The sequence below is a fragment of the Phycodurus eques genome, chromosome 17 (genome assembly GCF_024500275.1).
Source record: "Phycodurus eques isolate BA_2022a chromosome 17, UOR_Pequ_1.1, whole genome shotgun sequence".
Lineage (NCBI taxonomy): Eukaryota > Metazoa > Chordata > Actinopteri > Syngnathiformes > Syngnathidae > Phycodurus > Phycodurus eques.
This window is the reverse complement of record NC_084541.1, coordinates 7071002-7094606: the sequence shown is the minus strand read 5'-3', so window position 1 is coordinate 7094606 and position 23605 is coordinate 7071002. Positions and strand designations below refer to the sequence as shown.

The window sequence follows — 23605 nt, the reverse complement described above, 5'->3', positions numbered from 1 at the left end:
ATACAATACGACTAGATCCGATTCCAAAAGATGTGCCTCCCGTGCCTACGTGGCGGCCATGTTATGATGGTTCTAGCTATTGTCTATTGTGCATAGAACGATGGCAGAGAGAGAATGGCTCTGGCTCTGAGGAATATAAAACACAAGTCTTTGGAGTCTATTTTTGGTACAGTTACAGTTTTATTTTTCAAGCTGCTCACCGTTGGCAACAGATTTTGAACTAGGACGCACACTAATTCCTCGAAGCACAAGAAAGCAACTTGCCTATGCTGAGTGACCATGAGCAAGCAGATCGGTGTGGTAAATTTGGATAAAATTATTTTTAAAAAAAAAACTTTTATTATTATAAATATTATTATTTATTTATAATAACTTTGTACTGTACTGGACATTTTAGGCTACAAAATAACCTACAGAACAATAATTTTGTACTATACAGTAATATGAGTGCATATGGCCTAAAAAAAAAAAGTACTTCAATCATCTTCAATCTTCATATCGGAAAAACCTCCCGCCCCTATGAGTCTGTTCTACCAAGGTTACACTGTGTGTTTGTACACACACACACACACACACACACACACACACACCCTCACACACACACACAGGTACCTGAATAGGGTTTTTTTTTCCCTTAATAAATGAACTCACCGTTTAAAGACATCATTGTAAGTTCACTTGGGTTATATTTGTCTGATATTTACATTTTATTTTATGATCTTAAACATTAAAGTGGGGAACCCATCCAAAAATATAAGAATTTAAGACGAGTGTGATACTTTTTCCGTGGCACTATATATACACATATATATATATATATATATATATATATATATATATATATATATATATATACACACACACCTTCCAACTTATAGGTCCACTAAGAGTGGAAAAAGGTTTTGAAATTATTTATCGTATCTTGGTCTCATTTTTGTAAATCACATAAAGGACGTCTGTTAACTTTTCATATCCACTATAGCCTACCTTCACGTCATTTAGTGGTATTATTGACTATGTTGATTACGTTAAAAACATACGACATGTTCTTTTTTTTTAATTAATCGCATGAATAATTTTTGGTGAGAGGTGCCCATTTTTATTTGGGCTTGAACACCTGCCCCCCCCCCAAAAAAAATGTCTTTGCACCTACCTGATGTACAATATATATAGTTTTTGCTATGCACCTCTGCCAAAAGATACCCATTCAATGTTTTAACTTTGTCCAGAGTATGTAGAATCAGTTTAGTTTTCATTGTTCGGTGCTCCAAATATTCCAAGCGTTCCTTCTTTTTACTGCGCCATACATTACTGGTGGGAATATTCCCATCAATAAATGGAAGTTGGTCCCCCCCCCCCCCGTCTCACTTGTTGCGCGTGCGCGTGCGGTGGGCGGGGCTAGCGAGAGGCCAGTTGCGGCGTCTAATTAGCAGCGTGCGCGGGGCAGAACGACACTCGAGCGTCCCGTCGACGAGTCGTGCAGGCGAACGTGGGGCCGCTACACCTGCGCGACGACGCGGGGGCGGTGGGGGAAGAAAACAAGAACAACTCGCGTGAGCGCCATCTGACTCCAGATTGACCATTAAAAAGAAAAGTGTTCCCCCCCCCCCACCCCACCCCGCCCCACCGCCACCCTTTAAAATTTGGAGCCACGGGGGGGAGTTAGTGACAATTGTTGCGTTGCGAGCGAGCGATCGAAGAGGCTGCAAGTCAAGATGATGTCCTACATAAAACAACCCCATTACACCATGAATGGCTTAAATTTGCCCGGCCCGGGGATGGACGTGCTGCACACGACTGTCGCTTATCCGTGTAAGTAAAACAGAACAAAACCAAAAACATGTTTTTCTTTCATTTGAATTGTGCTTGTGTACTTCATTTCCACCCTCGTGTACGTGGACGTAACTTTTGCCTCGCGCTTTACTGATTAGCTAAATATAAATATTTCATTGCTAAGAAACGTGATAAGTATTAATATATATATATATTTTTTACTTCATGTTGTATCAAATTACTGTTTTATTATTATTATTATTATTTAGAACTAAGAAAACAGCTATTGTGCGAAACAAGCGGACTGACAAGTTGCATTATTTTATTTATTTATATTTTATCCGTCCCGTTACTTCTGTTTTTGAAAATAATAATAATAATAAAGTAATTTGAATTCACTTAAGGTTGCACATGATTAAAAACTGTTAAACTATTTTAGGCGAAAATGACGTCACTTAACGTAGGCTCACGGGATAATATTACCCGCCGCATGCGTGTTTCATCATCAAACGCGATTGTTACGGTTCAAATATATAGCCAGTCCATTAAATTGTATTAAAAAATATATCATAATAAATAATGACAATATTGCCTCTGGCTCAGATTCAGCTGGGATGGTGAGGAGAGGCAGTGCAGATATTTTAGATGTTTTTGTTTTTTTTTTGTCATTTCGAGATAGAGACCAACATTCAAGCTATTTCTATTTTTGCACAAGTTTCCCCTGCAGTCCGTCCCCCCCCAGAAGCGGACATTCCGTTAAATGTTCTGAAACTCGTTCTGAAACAAATACTCTCGAGGCGTTTGACTGCGCAAACTCAAGTCGAGCGAGTAAAAAGTTTTGTTTCTCCCTCTCGTGGGGTGGGGGGTGGTGGGGGGGGGGGGGGGGGTAGATGGTGGGCGGGGGGTGGTTGAAACTGAAACACCGCGGACTGGAATATTTCAGTATAATGAGTAAATACTCGCGTCACGCTCCCCCGCAGCAAAGTCAAGATCACTGGAGGAGATCCCCAACTGTCTGTCTATTTGTTGTCACGCCGATCTGCTTCAGGAAAACAATGGGCACACAAAAAAAATTAAAACAAACAAACACACGCACGACGATGACGTCACACAACCTTCAAGAAGCGCATCTGTGTGCTGAGACCCTCCCCTCCCTTCTTATCTGCAGCCACACCCAGGAAGCAGCGAAGGGAGCGGACCACCTTCACGAGAACGCAACTGGACATCCTAGAGGCCCTCTTCTCGAAAACCCGCTACCCGGACATCTTCATGAGGGAGGAAGTGGCCCTCAAAATCAACCTTCCAGAGTCACGTGTGCAGGTAACAACAATAACAACAAAAGACAAGGTTCATAGGAAAGTCCAAATACTAAACTAACAAAAGTCCCCTCTAAATAGGAATCAAAGTAACAAAGAAACACAAACAAACAACTGAACGAGAGCTGATTGGTAGACACAAAGAACAGGGCTGACGGGAACAGGTGGAGACGAAAACCGAGCGAGCAGATAAGACGGGAACGGGGGAAATGGGGAAATAAGACAACGCCAAACAAAAGTACATCTAAACGGCGGTTGATGGAAATGTGAGTGTGAATGCTTGTCCGTGTGCACTGTGATTAGTTGGCAACCAGAGGCACGCAAAGAGGTGGGCGGAGGGGGCGGTGGCCCCGGGCACCCACCCGGGGCTGGCAGCCAAATGTGTTTGGGTTTCGAGGGACATCACCAAAGCGGATTAGTCCAACTTCTGCCCTGAAGTCAGCTGGAATAGGCTCCCGAGTCCTTGCAACCGTGAACTGGCTAAGTGCTATCCAAAATGGATGGATGGAGTTTTGAGTTGCTCTTCGGCTCTCCCTTCGCCCTCTCGCGGGCTTGTCGCTAGGTTTTGACATTTGGGGTGGCTCAGCCCCCCCAGGAAATGGTTGTCGACAGAGGGTGCTGATGGAAAATTTGTTTGCCCACAAAGGTAATCGTCGATGGCGACCAATATTTGTTGAGGGGGGGCTGACGCTCTGTTTTAGGGGGGCTAAAACAATAAAACTTCGCCATGAACACATCTGCCGAAATATATATTTTTTGAAAGAAGATTTTTCCGTGGGTACCCTTAATTTCTGAAATCTCTGCGCATGTGCCTGGTCATGAGGGTATGGGGTCTCTGTGGCTTGACATTTGAGCAACGGCGCAGGAAAAATTGGTGACTAGTATTGGCTGACTTTTGCATTACACTCTTGAAGAGCGGTGGCCCTAAAGGGTAAAAAAGGGCTCAATAGTGGACTTGCGTACCCCGGAAGCGCTCAGGGCCCATGGGAAGCCAAACTGAGTTTTTCTTTGATGAAACTTCTTGTTGTCTGTGTCCAGGTGTGGTTCAAGAACCGACGTGCCAAGTGCCGTCAGCAGCAGCAGCAGAGCAGTGGGCAGTCCAAACCACGCCCCCCCAAGAAGAAGGCCTCCCCAGTGCAGGAGCCCAGCGCCCCCGATCCCGTCCCAAACCCTTCCGGCTCGTTCAGCCCCTCGTCAGCCCAGTCGGGCGTCGGTTTGCTCCAGAGCTCCGGTACCGGAAACGCCGCCGTCTCCATCTGGAGCCCGGCCATCTCCCCCCTCCCCGACCCCCTGGCCTCCTCCACAGCTCCCTGCATGCAGCGGCCCTCACCGTACCCGATGAGCTACGGCCAGCCGTCAGCCTACGCCCAAGGCTACGCCAGCACCACCTCCTACTTCACAGGCTTGGACTGCAGCGCATACCTGTCCCCCATGCACTCGCAGCTATCGGGCACCGGGGGCGCTCTCAGCCCCATCACCGTGCCCTCCATGGGGGGCTCCCTAAGCCAATCGCCCGCCTCGCTGTCTTCACAGGGCTACAGTACCGCCTCCTCTCTGGGCTTCACCTCAGTGGACTGCCTGGACTACAAGGACCAGCAGGCCTGGAAACTAGGATTCACTACAATGGACTGCCTGGACCATAAGGACCAAAACTCCTGGAAGTTCCAGGTCCTCTAGAAAGCGTTACAGGGCAGCGTCCAGTTTGTTAGTGTGAAGCGTGCTGCTGATGTTCTTTTGTATGAGTTTAATTTCACTTTCAGGCAAGCGTTGTCGAGAAGCTTTTCCCCGCAATATATTTGGACAGCAGTGATGTTCTTGTTACTGCCAGACTACAAACATATTATAACCAACAGATCAAAAAGCTTTTAAGGCTCATTTTCATATCATTTGATCAATAATGGTAAAGACAGGTAAAAAAAAAAAAAAAAAATCTAGTTTAGCCAGTTTTCATGCCGTCTTGGTTTTATATGGGTAATTGTCTCTCTTGCTGAAACAGACCCACTTATTTTCAAATATGATCCTAACTACTCATTAAACCCATTTCACGCTTGTTTTTATACAATCGTAATAACGGTAGACATGCAACAGTGCGGACACTTACAAATTCATAAATATTTATTCATATTTCAGAAACAACACCGTTTATTTTGCTGTCGGCTATTGTATGAATGAAAAATGGCAACGTAATCCTTGCACTTCAGCTCACAGATCCCTCGGGTGTGTTGGAAAAACATAATAAGACTCTGGCCGGTGGCATTAACGGTAAAGACTGTTTGGAAAAGGAAAAAAAAAAAAAAAAAAAAAAAAAAAAGAACTGAAAACACTTAAGAGGCATTTGTGGTAGTTTTTATGGAAAAGCCACTTTTCAGCTTGTTTTCCAAAATGAAAACAGGTTGAAATCATGAAACTTTATTTTGGAAAGCCGTTTCAGCATTAAAGCTTTGAAAAATATTCCTCCCCCCCCCCCCCTCCCTTAAAAACACTTTTTTTTTTTTTTTAAAGTTTTGGTGTATAACAACTGCCAATAATTCAAATACTTGTATCAGTAAAATTAATTGACTTTCAAAAGCAAATTCAGTGGGCCATGTATTTTCCATTATTGATCAAATTATATGCAAACGAACCTTAAAATCTTTTGAGGAAAAAGACCTACACATGGGGAAAAAAAAACACTGAGAGCTCCCTTCTTTATTAACATGACCGACTCGGCAGCCTATTGTACGCTACACGACTACTCGCTAGGTAAGCAGAGCTGCAAACGTCTTGACTTTCAATTTATTTTGATTTCTTTCTTTCATTCTATGTAATTTGTTCGTATCTATATATTCTCGAGCATTTGTGTTCAGTTCTACAGTGTTTGCGTTTAGTGTCATCGTCCAATTCAGTTTGACGGATGAAAATTAGGACCTTGTTTTTAGTCGCGTGTCATATTAAAGTGGTCTGTTCTGTCCACTGTTGTGCACTGATAATCTTTTTTTTCCCAGAGTCTTTGAGATAGTTTGTCACAGTTAGCTAGAAGTCAGTAAGAACACATCACTGAGTGATCATGTTCCGGTCAGGCCCAAAGCGTCATGTTCGTCATTTCCTTGGTTCGTCTTGGTTATTTTAGTTGATCTGCTTCTGGAAGTGTCCCAATCCTCTTAGCCTCCCTTCAGCTGTGCCCTAAGTGAATTAGTTGGGATTATTGCCCTATCCTCCTCTTTCTGTCTCTCACCCATCTCTTGTCACCTCCTCTCTTTCTTTCTAACAGCTCTCTTTCTTTTTCCCTTCCTCCTTCTTGTTCATCTTTCTTTTTGTTCCTTATTTGTGTGTCCTTTTTTGTTTGCATGGGAGGAGGGGTGGGTGTGGGCTGCCCAAAAAGACTTGTTAGGATGCCCCCAACACAAACACACACACACACACACACACACACTTTGCACGCCACTGCTTCTATAACAGTTTGATTCACGCACATCCACAAAGCAAAATTCCTTTTTACAAAGAGGCTCGAACATTTCCACATATCACTACGAATCTCAGTGGTCCCTCTTCTTTCATCCCATGCCACACTCCTCCTCTGACAATTTCGTAATCCCAACATGACCTGATTACTGCCACGCAAGCATCGAATATATCCAACAACATCTCTTACATGTCTGGGCCGTTATGTTGCAAATGCCAGCAATCCAATCCTACAGTTGTAGATATTCCATGACCTTTAATGCATTAAATTTGCCATGTTTCAAAATCTTCATTGATTTGTATTTCATTTTATTGTATAGATGTGTGAAGGAGTTATTAATTCATTGTTGATTAAAGAAATGCATCCATCCATCCGTCTATTTTCTGCACCGCTTATCCTCATTATAGGGTCACGGGTATGCTGGAGCCTATCCCAGCTATCTTCGGGCGAGAGGATTAAAGAAATGTACACTAAATTGACATGAATGGATAACACCAAAGAGATGTTGGATGTAATCGTCATATGTATAATAAAATCAGATTCTATTTGTTGCTTTGTATGTGGTGTGACGATATTTTCACGATGATTTGCAAGATGAGAAGACGGCCAGCACTTCAAAGCACTTTTTTTTTTTTTTTTTTTTTTTGCACTCCACACTGACCTAATCCCACTCTGCGCACACTGTAATCTCTTCCGCCCTCCCTCCCTGTTTGGTGTGATTGGTTAATCCCTGCATCTGTGCACCCTGATTGGTTAACCTCTTAGAGAGGGCATATTACATTTGTACTGTATCACCCCCACCAAAGACACACACACACATATACACACACTTGTACTGTAATCCTGGGGAGGAGCAGATGTAATGGGGGAGGGACACGGTGCAGAGCAGGACGATGCATTTGTGTGTGTTTGCACAAATATGTTGCAAAAAAACAAGAGGCTAGCGTCTTTCGCCACAGTAATTTATAAACGGTTTAAGATGTTCGATACCACTTTTTTCCCCCCAGACCGAGACCAGTACGAGTAATGTACAACAACGATGCCACTAGTACGTTTGATACCTGAAAATTGAATTAACACAATTACAGGTGATTATTGACAGTAGTAGCAGCAAATCATCATGAAAATAAGCAACATATAGAATCAGATTTTATTATTCATGTGAAGATTAAATCCAACATCTCTTTGGAGTTATCCATTCATGTCAATTTAGTGTACATTTCTTTAATCATACCCCGCCTACTGGTGAGGATGATTTACTCAAAGTCATCTTTTTTTTTTTTTTTTTTTTTTTTGCTTTAAGTATCGATGGTTTGTATTGGCAGCCTTCACGAATACCCGATACTTTGAAATAAAGTCGCTATCGGCCCGATACCGATATCTGGTGTCGGAACTCGCAGGCCTACTGATTGATATGCTTGATTATGCTTATTTGAATAATGATGCACTTTTCTTATCACACAAACATGACACAAATTCATCTGGACACGGCGGTGTTTCCCTGTTTTACTGGAGCGCTGGACCAGACCGGTGCCTGACTGGAACGGGATCGGGGGCGCTGGACTCCTGCACTGCTCCTGCACTTTCTTCTTGGGAGGGCGAGGTTTGGACTGGTCACTGCTCTGCTGCTGCTTCCTGCAATTGGCTGGCGACCAGTTCAGGGTGTACCCCGCCTCTCGCCCGAAGTTAGCTGGGGTAGGACCCTCGTGAGGATAAGCGGTTCGGAAAACGAACGAATGTGTTTGTTGAAGTGTCACCATCAAAATGTCATTTGTTGTGTTGGCTCTGTGATAAAGCTGTCTGCACTAAAATTGAGACCACAACATATGAAACGTAACCTTTAATCTAATGACAATTGTCAATTGTCCCGAGTCATTGCTTCTAAATAAATTGACAAACCCAACTGAGTGATTTAATTAAAGTTGAGGACACAGGAGGAATGCAGATTCTTTGTTCACATTACTTTTTTTTTTTGAAGGATGGCAACATTTTTATGTCATGTATTATTCCGTTAACTATGAATCTCTTTCATTTTCCTTTAGCCCCTTCAGTACAAATGTAATTATATTTGACCAACAGAAAACAGTCTTGGCTTTTTGCTTAATTGTGTTTTCTTAACAACTGTTGGAGTTACAAGGCTGTCACCAAAAGGTACATGGCACAGTTTGTTTAGAAATAAAGTTCAAATGGAATTTGAAACACAACTTTAAAACTATTCAGTGCAATAAATTGACATAATCTCAGTTGTTCTTTTAACTTTTATAGGGTGGGAATATTATTTTTAGTGTTATAATTTATGGTGGGGAAAATGTGAAAAAATATTGTATTACCACTCCAATATATGTTGCGACTGGAGCAAGATGGTATGACTTGACTTGCGACTTGCTTGAAATTTTGTGGCGACTCAACTTGACTTGCTTGATTTTTTTTTTGTAAACCCCCCCCCGCAGTGATTTGGGACTCGCTTGAGACTTGAAGTTTATGACTTGAGACTTGCTTGTGACTTGCACATATGTGACTTACTTCCACCTCTGCATTGCAGTCTATCGGAGACAAGCTATAACATATGAGAAACATAAAGCAAAGTATCTTATATAATTTTTTTTTCGTATTAATTAGGACCTATCCTGTCTCATCAACCTCAAACAAAGGTTAGGATATTTCAGTTGCATAAGCATTTTGTTTATTTGTATTCCTATTCTATTAAATGCAGGGGGAGCGGGATTTCTAGACAAGGCAAACATCTCCCTGCTCCTTTTCGCATATCTAAATTGAGTTTACACTGCCCCCTGCTGGTATTTCCCCATGTGGAACAATATTCAAACTAACCGCAACACGTCATTTTGAAGTTCGTCACAATTGGCCCTTTTGCTAACTCCATGTGATTTCTCTCGGCCAATCAACAATATGTTACGCGTATTAAATCTCGCAAAAGAAATGTACATTGTGCTACACATTTGTAAAATTATGCTAAATAAGATATTGTATACCTATTTTCTGGAGTTACGCATTTTAATTTGAGGCTTTTTTTTTAAATATGATATAAGTGTGGCATTCATTCATACCCCAGAGATCTCAATATTGAATCGGCTTTTCAAAAAGCAGCACTTATCTCATCGCAAAAAAAAATTTAAAAAATGTTACCAATTATTTTGACGTCTTCAAGAGGAAATTGTTTATATACACACTATATGGGTGTTTATTTGATTTCGGGCACTTTTGATTTTCGTTTCTGTCATCAACACCACACTGCACTATATGATGACACGTGATGGTAATGAAAGTTTCAACGTTTTTTTTTAGCTAACTGGTAGAGTTAGTTTAATTTTTTTAATTATTTTAGCTAGCTAGTCCTGTACAACATTTTTATATGATTATCAAGTTTGTACAGGAACATCTTCAAACATATTAACACTACAAGTCGTTTGGTAATGACATGCAATAAAAATATTATGTGACTTAAGGGTACAAATGAGGGGAAAAAACTTACTCTTCCAGTTATAAAAATGTCTGACTTCTCTCTGCCCTAGCATGTGCTTGAGTGACAAGACAAAATGACATAGGGAATTAAAGAATCAGATTTTGAATCAACTTTATTGATCTGAAAATGGTCAATGTGGCGGTATCTTTAAGGAATATTTTAGTAAGAATAAAAGACATAATTTGAAATGTTTTGTATATATGATGAAAAATCATTAATTCTATTATATTTTAAGGAATTTATGGTAAAAGTTACACCATTTTATAGTAGAAAGATAGAGCTTCATATCACCAAACCCTGGGCTAGGGACAGGGTGAAAACTGTAAAATACCACCATAAAACCGCTCAAAAAATGTCAGAATATACTAATATTAACATGGAATTTTAGCCAACACTAGGCACGTCCACTGCTGGTGATTGAAAACAATCTATTTTTTTCTTACAATTTTACATCAAGGACACAAAAAGGCCTGTAATCAAATAAACACCCACGTATGAGTAGTGCAAATTTGCAGTTCATTATTCGCGGATTCTTTTAGGAACCACCCGCTTATGTCGTCTTTTTCCTGAACCCTCGCTTATTCACGCCCCCCCCCCCCATGGCAATTATAAGCGTAAATTATTTACGATTTTTGCATTGCCTCAAAGCGAGTCAGATGACATCCGCTAGGGGGCATCATTGCAAGGGTACTGGTAGCTGCAAGAGGTTTATGCATTACTGTACACTGAAATCAGTTTCTATCACAATTCTATTACAGGTGGTCCTCGGTTTACAAAGGTCCCGGTATACGACTAAGGTTACCGTGGTGCACGCTCAGTCACGGTCGTACTTCCTGTTTTTACCAAAGATTTGTAAAATTTATGGCATGTTTTTTTTTTTTTTTTTACCGTACAACCACTTAAGTCATTCCTTATGTGATATCTGCAAATATATAGTATATAAACATATGGCACACACAAGTTTCTGGATCTTAATTGATTTCTTTTTAACATCTATTTAATGCAACCGTAATTTGGAAAATACAAAGATCAGCTTATTCATACATTTGAAAATCTTGAGCCTTTACCAAAAAAAATATAAAATAAAGCAATAAGGTTAAAGTATGTCTTACAAATTTGGAGAAAGTACAGAGAATTAGAGACGTGAGAAATGACAACCTCAGCTGTATGTCCTGTTAAATTATGTTGCGGAATAAAACCAAATGACACCAAAGAAAACAAGGTTTGTTCCCCAACAGGCAAAGACTGCTGGTAAAATGTCACCCCTTTGTGCCTGCAATTAAAAATACGGCTCAATGTTGGACAGAAGCCCTTTCAGATTTTCAATTCATGTTACTGTTTACAAAAAAAAAAGAAAAAGAAAAGACTTCAACAACATTTTTTTTCATGCTTCAATTCCATAAGTGGAAAAGGATGGGTTGATTTGTGATTTTGACAAGTAAAACAAAAATAGACACCATTTCCACAATAATCCCATGAAGATTTTTTTGCTTGTCGATTACAGCTGGTTGAGAAGATCAGAGTTCACACATGCACGCAAACCGACTGCCCGCACACACTCCCGAGGCAGAGATGTGCTTTGAGAAGGTGGAGCGAGTCGTCTAGCTGCTGGCGCGCAATGAGAGGAGAGGTTGCGACAGACGAGATGTGTGTCAAGTCAGACGGTGCAGAAGTGTCAGACTAGTTTTAATAGCACCCTGCTGTGGAAGTTGCAGCTCCCCTTAAGCAGACTAGCCCCTCTTCTCACCCCATCCGCAGCCCAGGAGTCCAACATGGACCCAAAGGTGTGACTGGTGTCTGGATACGCCCCTCTCAAACCCAGCATGGTTGAACGTGCGTGCCTATGTTTGCCTGATCTGCAACACCTTGTACGTGCACAAAAAAAGTTTGCCTGAAACATTTGGTGAAGACAAAGAAACCGCAGAGACCAAACATCAACGTAATTCTACCTCTTAAAAGTCTACAGAGAAGCTGGGTAGATGGGAGGGGGTGAGGCAAGGCAAAGAAAGAAATAAAAGGGACAAAGGTGAAAAATGCTTTCTAAGCACGCTCTCCGCGGATTCGGCGGGCCAGCTGGATGTCCTTGGGCATGATGGTGACCCGCTTGGCGTGGATGGCGCACAGGTTGGTGTCCTCAAATAGGCCCACCAGGTATGCCTCACTGGCCTCCTGCAGCCACAAACAAAAACAAAAGATACTCATGTAACACATTTGATGTCGATGTCACATGATGAACACACACGCACACACCTACCTGCAGAGCACCAATAGCGGCGCTCTGAAAACGCAAGTCAGTCTTGAAGTCCTGAGCAATCTCCCTGACCAGGCGCTGAAAGGGCAGCTTGCGGATCAGCAGCTCCGTCGACTTCTGATACCGACGAATCTCTCTCAGAGCCACGGTACCAGGCCTGGAGATGAATGACAAGCTCACAGTACATACCCACTTTTAATGTCGTACAGGGGAATTTATTATGTCTTATTAGAAAGGTTAACTTATGTTTTGAGACATGTACATCAGTTAAGGAGTTCAAAGATGGCGCCTTTGAGTCGGCAGACTGTTAAAACAGCTCCGCTAATTTTCTCAATTTGTTCTTTTTCACACTGTCATTTAAGGTTCACTGTGCGTTCGTGTAAACGCGTTATGGACTGTTTTCTGCCGTGAGATTCTTTGGCAAAGACTATCGGCACACCCTCACCTTGCAGCCTGTTTACAACAGTCCCGTTTTTATTGAATGGATAATATCGGACTTTATAAGACTTGCTCCGCTTGTCTACGATGCCACCACGACTGCGAGGAACCGCCACCACGTGGAGCTGACCGCATTCAGAAGGAGATATAAAGAGGGAGAGCTGTCACTAAAATGTAGTAAAGTCAAGCGAAAGAGACAACTAAATGGGACAGGAGAATTGAACACAGCCATCTGTATGTTTTATTCACCAACAGTCTAACTCTGCTTGTCGTGGATGTGGTTGCCGTCATGCACGCTGTGATCATGACATCTTTGATCCCGGCAGCCTCATACTGGTCCATGGAGACAATCTTTTGCTCCTCTCCCATCTACTTTACAGCTGTGCTTTAAACAACGTGCCAACAAGAGGGGCGGAGACCTTTGCACCTTCGGTATTCAAAATTCCAATGTAAAGAGAGGTATGCTATATTTTTATATCTATGAAAATAAAACACTAAGACGGAATAGTTACAAGCTTTGAAAACAAACAAAAAAACCAGCATAAAATGAAATAGAACCTACAACAGTATGCCCACGGTTACAAGGTTAAGAGAAAAGCCAGCACAAGTCCTCTTAATTCCTACTATGCTCACTTTCTCTATGCAGATATTGATAGTACTGACCTATTGGGAGCCGCACACACCTCTCACCACACTGGCTCAATCGTGACTGGACGAACAAGTTGCCACGTAGCTGTAGATGAGTCCAATCGTAATCAACTGGAAAGTCTTACCGCAGCTAATCAGTGGAATTTTGCTTATCTGGAGGGCATCTGAGGGGTAAACTTGACATGCTAGAAAAAAAAACCTGACTGCAATTTTGGAATCAGCATACCAATTTTAGTTTTAATCAGCATAAAAAGCGAACTCAACAGAATTGATTTTTTTGAAATTGTTCCCCAGCATTATTGTCTCATGTTGTATGTACAACACTTTGTTAAAATTGAGTTGAATTAAGATTGTTGAACTGTTACTTTATTTTGATTGCTGTATTACAAAGAGTTGTCCACATTACATGCAAACGTTACCTGTAACGATGGGGCTTTTTGACGCCACCAGTTGAGGGGGCGCTCTTGCGAGCGGCCTTGGTGGCCAGCTGCTTACGAGGAGCCTTTCCTCCTGTGGACTTACGGGCAGTTTGCTTGGTACGAGCCATGACCACCGAGTATCACCTAAAAGAAGTATCAAACATTGATTAAATTTGTTAAGATTCACAGATACTGGGGAACACATATAGCTCAATAACGCATTGACAACTGTAACTGTTCGGACTTTATTAAATCTCAATGCTTGAAATCATTTGCAATCAATTATTCATGAAAAGCTCCACGTTTGCACTGTGATGGTGTATGATCACAGCATGGCCAAAGTTCATCTCCCTCCAATAACTGGAATAAAACAACAACTCACAGAAATTGAATTATTGACTCTGCAAACAGTGAATAAGTTATAAATCCCCAACTTTAAACTACACTAGCTAGTCCAAACAACAAAGTTGCTTAATATTAATTATAGCATTAGTTTGTATGACATCACAAGGCAAAAAAAAAAAAAAAAAAAAAAAACAATACCGTTGAACGTTACACCAACTTGTGTTTTTAAACATTCAAATGCACTTTTATAAATTCTGAGTAGGAGATGCCTTAAGCATACCTAATGTGGCAACGAGATGAGCAAAAAAAACAAAGAACGTTAACGCGCATGGAAGTAACGTATGATTACAAAAGTTGTCTGCGACGTTACCCATCCGTGTGCTTTCATTATGTTTCTTCGTCGCTTTTCATAAACTGTGATATTTAGACGTTCGATGATATGTTGTGTTTGTTCGCGGCCAACCAATCCACAAAGTGTTTATTCCTCCAACAGCCCCAAAATACTGTGACGTGTGACGCCCACCAATCAGCGTTGGTTTTAACGTGCATGGGAACCAATGAGCTGTCATGTTGCTGTCGTTGAGGGCGGGGACACTGAATTATCGCTGGCCTCTAACCGCAGGATTTATGGCCGCATATGAAACGTTAAAGACTATTCACACTGAGCCGGACGCACGACTACCACAGCGATTCACAGTAACAAAGACTAGCATTAAAATGTCGAAAACGTATGTGTGTCAAATTACGTGGAGCGACAGCTGAAGGAAAGCAGCAGGATGGAAATAGTCCAGAAACGAGCACATGCGTCGGTGTTTAGAAGCACCGAGCACTTTCCTCACTTCTAACGAGGGGGGGGGGCGACATTTATTTCCCCCCTCTTCAGTTTAAACGTCGAAATTAGTCGACATTTCCACACACACTCAACACATTTCGCACATAGTATTGAGCACGCCTCGCTGTAAACAAAGTAACATCGGATAAGACTCACCCAGGGTAAATTAAAGCGGCGTTTTATCGCAGGGTGTCGAGCGTGTTGTTGCAGTGTCAGATATTTACGATCTCGCACACAATGGAAGCGCGGCCAGCAAAATGGCGGCCGCGTCAATCATGTCTCCCACATTGCAACTGCCGGCGAGTGCAAAGCAACATTGGAGTTTGACTTCATTTACCTCACAGAGGCACACACGGACGACACCATTATTCTTGCTGAATATTGTACGTAAAACTATAATAATGTATATATATTATAGTTTGTGTATACGCAGCTACGTTCTTTGCTCGTGGTCCATTCCGTCTGCTTATACGAAAGACTTGAGTACTAAATGTCAACATGACAGAAAATGTCAGCATTTATTTGTTTTGGAAGAAACGCGGAGTGGCAGGAGAGAACATTATTGTTGATGCTTGGGGAAGTTTTTAATTTATTTTTGCTAGTTTTATCTCGGAGTATAAATGAATTGTAAGAAGAATGGTGTTTTTAATGTAGTTTAGCTGAAAGCTAAGTGGGGTTGTCGATAGACACAAAATACAAAGCAGGTGAATGGCTTGTTTCCTTAAGAGTTTCTCCACGTAAGTATGTTTTTAAAATTATGCATTGCGTTTATTTGACAATCTTCGCTCTATATTCAATTGAATACAACACAAATATGTGATAGCCCAGATTTGGAGCCATTCACGTTACATTAAAAAAAAAAAAAATCCATGTACAAAATACATAAACATGCACTTATGTAAATTATAGTTGCCTTGAGACAAAATGTAGCTGTAGTAAAAGTGATTCCTAAATATGTAGAATAACAAATAGCAGTGTGTTCCTCCCACTGTTACTCATATTATTTGAAAAATCTATACTAAAGGGACTGTCAAAAAGTAATGAGCCCAATTTAATTGTTTCTTCTTCTTCAGAAAGGTTTCAGTTTGTAGTTTAAATACATGTTTGAAGTTTATTTATTTTTTAAATTGTCCTCTTCCTATCAAACATTTTGGAAATGAGGTCATTCTTGGATGCCTGTCAGAAGCAGGGAGCGGTTTTAATTTCTTGCTTTGGAAGGGGAACCGCCACTCAAAATGTTTATTGGGAAGATGCAATCGGCTACAGCACAGCCAAAAAGTGGAGGTCACCATCAGATTGTCACATTTTTGGACTTTTAAAATAGGAGTTTGGGGTCAGCACTTCTCCGATTATGAAGAAGTTAAGAAAGCTGTATTTAAAAAAAAAAAACGACTGAATTTTACGAGGCTGGGATTACATGCCGTTGTTCATCGATGGACAGTCGTTGAGAATATAGATTATATGGAAAAGTAGAGAGGAAACCCCCACTTTTTAGCTTTTATTTCTATGCATATAATAGCTTTCTATTGATATTAAGCTTCGTAACACTTCGGGCATTGGTTCGAGTAATGGTCCGTTTCTTGATGCTTCATGTGCACACGAAACCACCTGCTTGGCCAAGTGTATAATCACAGGCAACTGTATCTTAGGCCCCATAATGTGTGATGCTTTGCAATATGATGGTTGTTGTGGCACCTCGAAATAACTATGAAGGACCCAAAAATATAGAGTTTTTTTAAATGACGAAATGATGTTTGAACGTATTCTGTGTGCGTAACTGTTTCCAAAATAATAGTAGTCATATACAGGCACATCTAAAAAAAAAAAAAAAAAAAAAAATTGAATATGGTAGAAAACTAAATTCATTTCAGTCCTCACACAGAGTCAAATACTTTTCAGAGGACAAATTCCACATTGAAAATAAATGCCATTGTTTCATAATAGTTTGTTACATTATGTTTCTAGAGATGGTGAATTTGCAGTTGTCATTTGCTGTAAGCTATAATCAAAATTATACATGAATTAAAAAAAAAAAAAATCATGAAATATTTCAGTGTGTGTGGTGCATCTCTAGAATATGAGTTTCACTTTTTGAATTGAGCTACTATATAGTGTCTCAATTACCTGAATGACTGTCAGCTAAAGTAAGATATGTTAAACCAAGAAACAGGAAACATGCAGCATCATGGACACATTGTTAAGTGCTAGTCCTGAACAGTTTTATTGATTTTATATCTAACTTTTAAGCACCCATTAGTTAGAGATAAGATTTTAACATTGAAGTACACGGTGCCTTATCTCTGCCTCAACTGAAAAGGAAGAGGCTTTAGGTAAGGCAGGAAGAGCAACATCTGCAAGCGATACACTGGGTCAAACAGTTATAGAATACAATACAATTGTTTTTAATATCATTGAAACTCCACTATGCAGTACAAAATGTGTGTACCACACATCAGTTTTCAGCCTGAAATACACATTTCAATTATTAACTACACAAATCATTTGCATAATATGGGCAAGATTTACATTACCCGTAAAACACAATTTTAGATCCAAGAAAAGTTGTTTTTCTACAAAGCAGGATCAACATGTTTGTTGTTTTAGAAGAAAATAATTTCAGCTTTTATTAATCATGACAGATCAGGTCTCACAAATATGGAAACGTAATGGGAAAATAAAAATCTAAATAAAAATGTCTTTCATATCTGCAGCTAAAATTAGCGTCTGTATTTTAACTTTTAACTCCAGTATATGCAAGCACCACGCCGACATTCTTGGTCCCCCTTTTAATGAAGTACCAAAACATTCCATTAGACGTAACTCAAATGTGTTTTAGCGAATGAATATAAAATGGCACAGTCACAAAGAACATAAAAGACAATGACATCCACTATTTGAACAGACAGCAACTCCTAAATAGATTATTGTCAAACTCACACGGTTGGATTCTCAAAAGACAAACATGGACAGTGTACTGCCTACCTGTGTGCATATTGGTAGAGGGATGATATGATGATGCAAACATCAATCTTCCCCCATTACTTGTGCCGCAATATTTAGAAAGAACGTAATGAACAGTGAAGTATACAGAACTGTTCTGTAAGAGAGTGCATGCATTTCTAAAATGCAAACCTTATCCCCGTTTATGCCCAAACCCAATGGCCACGTCTAAAAAAATACATCCCTTTTACTATATATATATATATATATATATATATATATATATATATATGACAATGTATACTGTATCATATTAGACATTTTCTGGTTCCTATTTAAAGTACCTTACATCTTTCTTATCATTTACGACTAGCGTCCCACTCAATCACAGCAAAAATGAGCTCTTGAACAAAAACTTTGGGTACATTCAGGACTTTCGGTAAAAAGTCTTACATTTTCCTTGACAATTCTTTAAAAATACAGAAGAGCAAAAATATTGGTGGTACAACAGTCCACTGTCCTGCAGAGGCTGATCAACCATAGCTCATAGTCTTTCTTCTAAAGGAAATTTCACAATTCCCCCGGTGCGGAGATTTCATTCCGTACATATCTCTGTTTCTGCCCTCTGGATACCGAGGTCAGTCTGGAGAAAGGCTCCCTGGCCTAATGCTGTGGAATATGCTCCGTTGTTGTGCGCAAATCCCGGGGCTGGATAGGAATTACAGCCACTGCGTTTTTGAATGTACTGGGGCTGAGGTACTGGGTGGTAATCGTCCAAGTTGTCGTAGTGGGACTGCACTGGTTTGGTTCCGTATTTGTTATACGAGTAGTCTCCATCCAGTTCAGCTTTGCTGTGGTTGTAGAGATGCTGCTCACGCAAGCTGTGTGATCGTTCAGGTTTGCAGTGGGCGAGCTGTTCCTTTGGAGCGGATGGCTGATCTTCTGGATCGTGATAGGTGCTTGGTGTTTTACCTTTACCGTGGTGGTGGTCAGCATCAGGGCACTCATGCCGTGTCTGGAAGCTCCTCTTGTTCAGGTTCTCTGGCTGCCAGTGTTTGGACTGGCTGGTGCTTTCGCCAAGCTTTTCACTTGAAGTCTCATGCTGAGCTTCGTGTTGACTGCTCAGCTTCGCAGGAATGGAATGAGATGATTGGCATTTCTTGGAGCTGCTTTGCTTCGCCAGCCCGTCCAACTTGTCTCCCATTGAACCACCCTGGACATTCTTCTCAGTCTCCATACATATGAGGACATTGGGGTCTGAGACCATGTGTCTGGGGAGATAGAGACTATCTTTGTTCTCAGTTGCACCCGGCAGAGACTTACCTGGATCAGATTTACTGCGCGAGTGCAGGGTGTCATACCCAGCTATATCAACTGGTGTGAATGAGCCTACATTGTCATATTGTGAGAGAACTGGACCTTTAATCTTCTGTCTGGCCCTACTCTCTCTACGAATAGACTGCATGCGCAGACATTCTGACTCCTCGGGATCCCAAGAGAGGTAAGAAAGAATTTCCTTGGCGCCATGACTCGGTGGCATGTCCCTACTCACAAAGCTGTGCTCCTTTCCAGGTGGGAGAACATTGCGAGCGAGGTAGTGGTACCCTGTAGCCTTTCCACCGGGTCTGCAAACAATGGTCCCTGAATCTCTACTGGCTGAATGGACATGGCGGACACGGATGGTGCCATAAGGGTCAATATCATAACAAGGAGCCTCCAGAGGGACAGAACCAGAGTATGGACTGTAGCGGTACTGGACTCGTCCATTCTCAAAGTAAGGCTGCAGTTGAGTGACGTGATAGTCGGCTTGTGAAGATTGCTGCGGGGGCTGCTGGTAGGGTTTGCACTGATACACAGGTCGATGGTGATAGAATATGTCGTCCGGAGGAACTTCAGTCCTTTGGATGGGTACTGTGTGGATAGTGGGGGGAACATGGAGCGAGTGTACTCTGCGAATAGTGGGATAACCATGGTTTCGGTCATGGCTATAACCTTGATGTCCCGAAGCCCCGTAAACACTCCGGGTGTTTTCTCTAGCCTTTATAGAGTGGTGGTAGGACCTAGGGCCTAAAGTGCTGTACCTATTGTCTACCCGGGCACTGTAAGGTATTTGAGGTTCGGACTTTGACACATACGAGAGGTGTGAGGGGACAGTGTTTGGTCTGTAGTGGTGTGGCATGGGCTGTGGACCCATTGAAACGGGCCTCTGGTGGTAGTATCCAACTCCTGAGGGCTCAACGAGGACTGCTGACCCTTTAGCATGGTAGAGATGTGTGCAAGATTTACGAGGCGAAAGGGGATGGTGAGGATGGGCATCTTCCAGATGGCCAGCTGCAGAATTCTCACCTAAACTATGGTAAGTAGCTTCCCCCTGACTGAGTGCAGCTGTGGCCAGTTTGCTCTCCATAGTACGGACTGGAGGGGTTGGCGGTGTGGATCCATTTGGGTCATTCTTAGAAAACTCTGTGCTAGGCTGCGCTGGATTTATGGCCTCCCATGGCTTATCAACATGCTCAGAGGAGGTTGGTGCCACTATTGAACTGGCCTTCGATAGCGGCTGAGTTTGGGGTTGAATTTGTGTGTGGGACCGGTGCTGCATCTGAACTTGGCACTGCCGCTGAGTTTGTGTTTGATGTTGGGGTTGTGACAACACTGGCTTTTTTGCCTTTGGAGCTGCTGGAGGCTGCTGCTCTGATGATGATGATTTTGGAACACTTATGGGCTTTGCGTCTTCCTTTGGCCTCACCTGAGAAAGTGACATGACTGTTAAAGTTTGAGTACAAGTGTCGAATAATAAAAACAAAAATAAATACATTTGTAAATGTACAGTGGGTACGGAAAGTTTTCAGACCCCCTTAAATGTATCACTCTTTGTTATATTGCAGCCATTTGTTAAAATCATTTAAGTTAAATTTTCCTTATCAATGTAGACACAGCACCTCATATTGACAGGAAAAACGGAATTGTTGAAATTTTTTCAGATTTATTAAAAAAAAGAAAAACTGAAATATCACACAGCCATAAGTATTCAGACCCTTTTCTGTGACACTCATATAGAGTCGGGAGATGGGAGAAAGTTCTAGAAAGTCAACCGTCACTGCAGCCCTCCACCAGTCGGGGCTTTATGGCAGAGTGGCCCGACGGAAGCCTCTCCTCAGTGCAAGACACATGAAAGCCCGCATGGACTTTGCTAAAACAAAACACCTGAAGGACTCCAAGATGGTCAGAAATAAGATTCTCTGGTCTGATGAGACCAAGGTAGAAATTGTTGGCCTTAATTCTAAGTGGCGTGTGGAGGAAACCAGGCACTGCTCATCACCTGTCCAATACAGTCCCAACAGTGAAGCATGGTGGTGGTGGCAGCATAATGGTGTGGGTGTGTTTTTCAGCTCCAGGAACAGGGAGACTGGTTGCAATTGAAGAAAAGATGAAGGCGGCCAAGTACAGGGATATCCTGGTCGAAAACGTTCTCCAGAATGCTCAGAACCTCAGACTGGGCCAAAGGTTCACCTTAAAAAAAAAAAAGACAATGACCCTAAGCACACAGCCTAAAATACCGAAGGCTTCAGAACACCTCTGTGACTGTTTTTGAATGGCCCAGCCAGAGCCCTGACTTAAACCCAATTGAGCATCTCTGGAAAGACCTGAAAATGGCTGCCCATCAACGTTCACCATTCCAGCCTGACAGAACTGGAGAGGATCCCCAAATCCAGGTGTGAAAAACTTGTTGCTTCACTCCCAAAAAGACTCATGTCTGTATTAGCTCAAAAGGGTGCTTCTACAAAATACTGAGCAAAGGGTCTGAATACTTATTGCTGTGTGATATTTCAGTTTTTCCTTTGTAATAAATCTGCAAAAAATTCTGTTTTTTTTCCTGTCAATATGGGGTGCTGTGTGTACATTAATGTGGAAAAAAATGAAGTTCAATGATTTTAGCAAATGGCTGTAATATAAAAAAGAGTGAACATTTTAAGGGGGTCTGAATACTTTCCGTTCCCACTGTATGAACGGTGTGAGAGAACACAGTGGTCACTGAGAATTACAATTACAAAGACGGAATCAGAGTGAACAACCCAGCAAAGACACCGACAGAGGATGTTGAGCCGACATGCATTTCTATCAAAGCAATAAATGGTTAAATATAATTTTAAAGAGTGATAACGTGAAAACATTCCAAAATTGATCTGGGAACTTGTGGAGCAGAATTTCTAGGGAGGCTGAAATCAGTGCAACTCCAGACATGACGCATCTCATTCATCCTTCCAGAATCAAAATAATGCACCCTACTTTCTCCTCTCTGTGTGCCAAACCCACCATACGGCCCTATTACATTCCCTGTGCAGGTAACCTTCACTGGTAATAAGCAAATTAAGCTTTTGTGAAGCACTTGAACCAATGGCTTCATTTCTTGAAACTTCAGTTACAGTGACTTCTCCTGACGAAAAGCAAGGCTGCGGTGGATTTAAAACATCCATGAATCCATCCATTTCCCCAACTGCTTATGCTCACTCGGGTTGTGCATCTTTGCTTTAAAAAAAAACAAAAAAACTAATGCAAACACACACGACGACTCAATATCATGTTCTATTTACAAATACAAGATTTTGTCGAATGTGTGCATTGTTATTGATGAGAGCGTTTCTCAGGAAAGAAATGTCATAGTTTGGGGGTGCTTCTGTAACTATGGCCGTTACGTTGGATGGGGAACAGTCAAATGAGGCACATTATTATTATTTTTAGACACTTTTTGACTTGAGCCCCTTTCTGTTTTTGCTTTCTTCTTCCCATGAGGAAAATAATCACTCAGAAGGAACAAATGATGCTGGCGTTCTAGTGGTGGGCAAGTGAAGCCTCATGAAGCACTGAGGCTTTCCTAACAATTGTGCCGAAAAAGATTCAAAGCTTCAAGGCTTCAGTGACTGTGACATCTGGTGGACAACTGAAGCCATAGCAACTTCTAAAGAGCACGAGTGAAGCATTGGCACTGACAGCAATAAAAGTTCTGAAAAGTCTGTATGGTCATTCAAGTGTTTTGTTCATTCATACCAAATAATGATGATATCGTCATGACAATAAAATATGCAGATGCTTTCCACCATATTCAGTGGTGTTTTGATACAAGCTCCGACACAGCGTTTCCAATGTTTTGCTCAGTGGAACAGATGAGAGTGACGGGTAGGGCTGACCTGGGGCCTCATAAAGGCCCATAGATGGTGTTACTGCTACTACATTGAAAAAAAGTCCTACTAGAATTTATTTAATACGTTGTATTATTTTCGAGAAGAGAGTAAATTATGTCAGTTTAAGATTGTAATCATGTACAACCATTGATAAAAATAAGGGCCTTGATTTGTTTACCATCCTCCCGCTCCGTCAACCAAATAGCTCTGCTTCTAACTCCTACTTCACGCGCATAGGTGACGTAAACACGTTGTGCCACATTCACGCCCATGCGTCCAGCCCAGCGAAGCTTTTTGGGACCGTCTCCGCGGTTCAATAATCGGAAAAACTAACATCTGCGGTGAGCTGTTTTGCTTTTCAATGTTTCAATTTTTTACGAGGGGCAAAATGCTAATTTTGGCTCGCAAATTGCATTGTGAATCAGCTCATTTTGAGCCTGGTAGATATCAATATGAGTAACAAAAAAAGTCAAGACTTGTGAGTATGGAACCTAAGACTCAACAACACAGGACTGATGTTTTACTGACTGAGCTAGCCGG

General features: G+C 41.5%; 3 protein-coding genes across 12 annotated transcripts in view; 1 reads left to right on the top strand and 2 right to left on the bottom strand.

The window, feature by feature from the left end:
- The first annotated feature begins 1434 nt into the window (after window positions 1–1434).
- Window positions 1435–5410, top strand: crx (cone-rod homeobox). Its single transcript, XM_061703063.1, has 3 exons — window positions 1435–1812; window positions 2942–3093; window positions 4128–5410. The coding sequence occupies exons 1-3, from the start codon at window positions 1716–1718 to the stop codon at window positions 4764–4766; spliced, it is 888 nt and encodes a 295-aa protein (XP_061559047.1). The 5' UTR covers window positions 1435–1715; the 3' UTR covers window positions 4767–5410.
- Window positions 5411–10987: 5577 nt separating this feature from the next.
- On the bottom strand, window positions 10988–15231 carry h3f3c (H3 histone, family 3C). The gene is made up of 4 exons (XM_061701957.1): window positions 15102–15231; window positions 13769–13912; window positions 12267–12420; window positions 10988–12181 (listed from the first exon to the last, which is right to left on the bottom strand). The coding sequence occupies exons 2-4, from the start codon at window positions 13894–13896 to the stop codon at window positions 12053–12055; spliced, it is 411 nt and encodes a 136-aa protein (XP_061557941.1). The 5' UTR covers window positions 13897–13912; window positions 15102–15231; the 3' UTR covers window positions 10988–12052.
- Window positions 15232–17152: 1921 nt separating this feature from the next.
- The window catches only part of arhgap32b (Rho GTPase activating protein 32b), a 125138-nt gene continuing 118685 nt past the window's right edge, over window positions 17153–23605 (bottom strand). For 9 of the 10 annotated variants that reach the window (XM_061701947.1, XM_061701949.1, XM_061701950.1 and 6 more), the window contains one exon: window positions 17153–20631. In XM_061701947.1, the coding sequence (XP_061557931.1) occupies window positions 18481–20631 (2151 nt within the window). In that variant the 3' untranslated portion in view covers window positions 17153–18480. Of the gene's footprint in view, window positions 20632–21242; window positions 21396–23605 lie in introns of those variants that run through there. The other variant, XM_061701956.1, reaches the window with a different exon arrangement.

Coding starts and splice junctions, on each gene's coding strand:
- crx (XM_061703063.1), top strand. CDS start 1,716: ATGATGTCCTACATAAAACAACCCCATTACACCATGAATGGCTTAAAT. Junction 1,813..2,941: donor CACGACTGTCGCTTATCCGT/GTAAGTAAAACA, acceptor TCTTATCTGCAG/CCACACCCAGGAAGCAGCGA. Junction 3,094..4,127: donor TTCCAGAGTCACGTGTGCAG/GTAACAACAATA, acceptor GTCTGTGTCCAG/GTGTGGTTCAAGAACCGACG.
- h3f3c (XM_061701957.1), bottom strand. CDS start 13,896: ATGGCTCGTACCAAGCAAACTGCCCGTAAGTCCACAGGAGGAAAGGCT. Junction 12,421..13,768: donor AAAAAGCCCCATCGTTACAG/GTAACGTTTGCA, acceptor ATTCATCTCCAG/GCCTGGTACCGTGGCTCTGA. Junction 12,182..12,266: donor CCGCTATTGGTGCTCTGCAG/GTAGGTGTGTGC, acceptor TTGTGGCTGCAG/GAGGCCAGTGAGGCATACCT.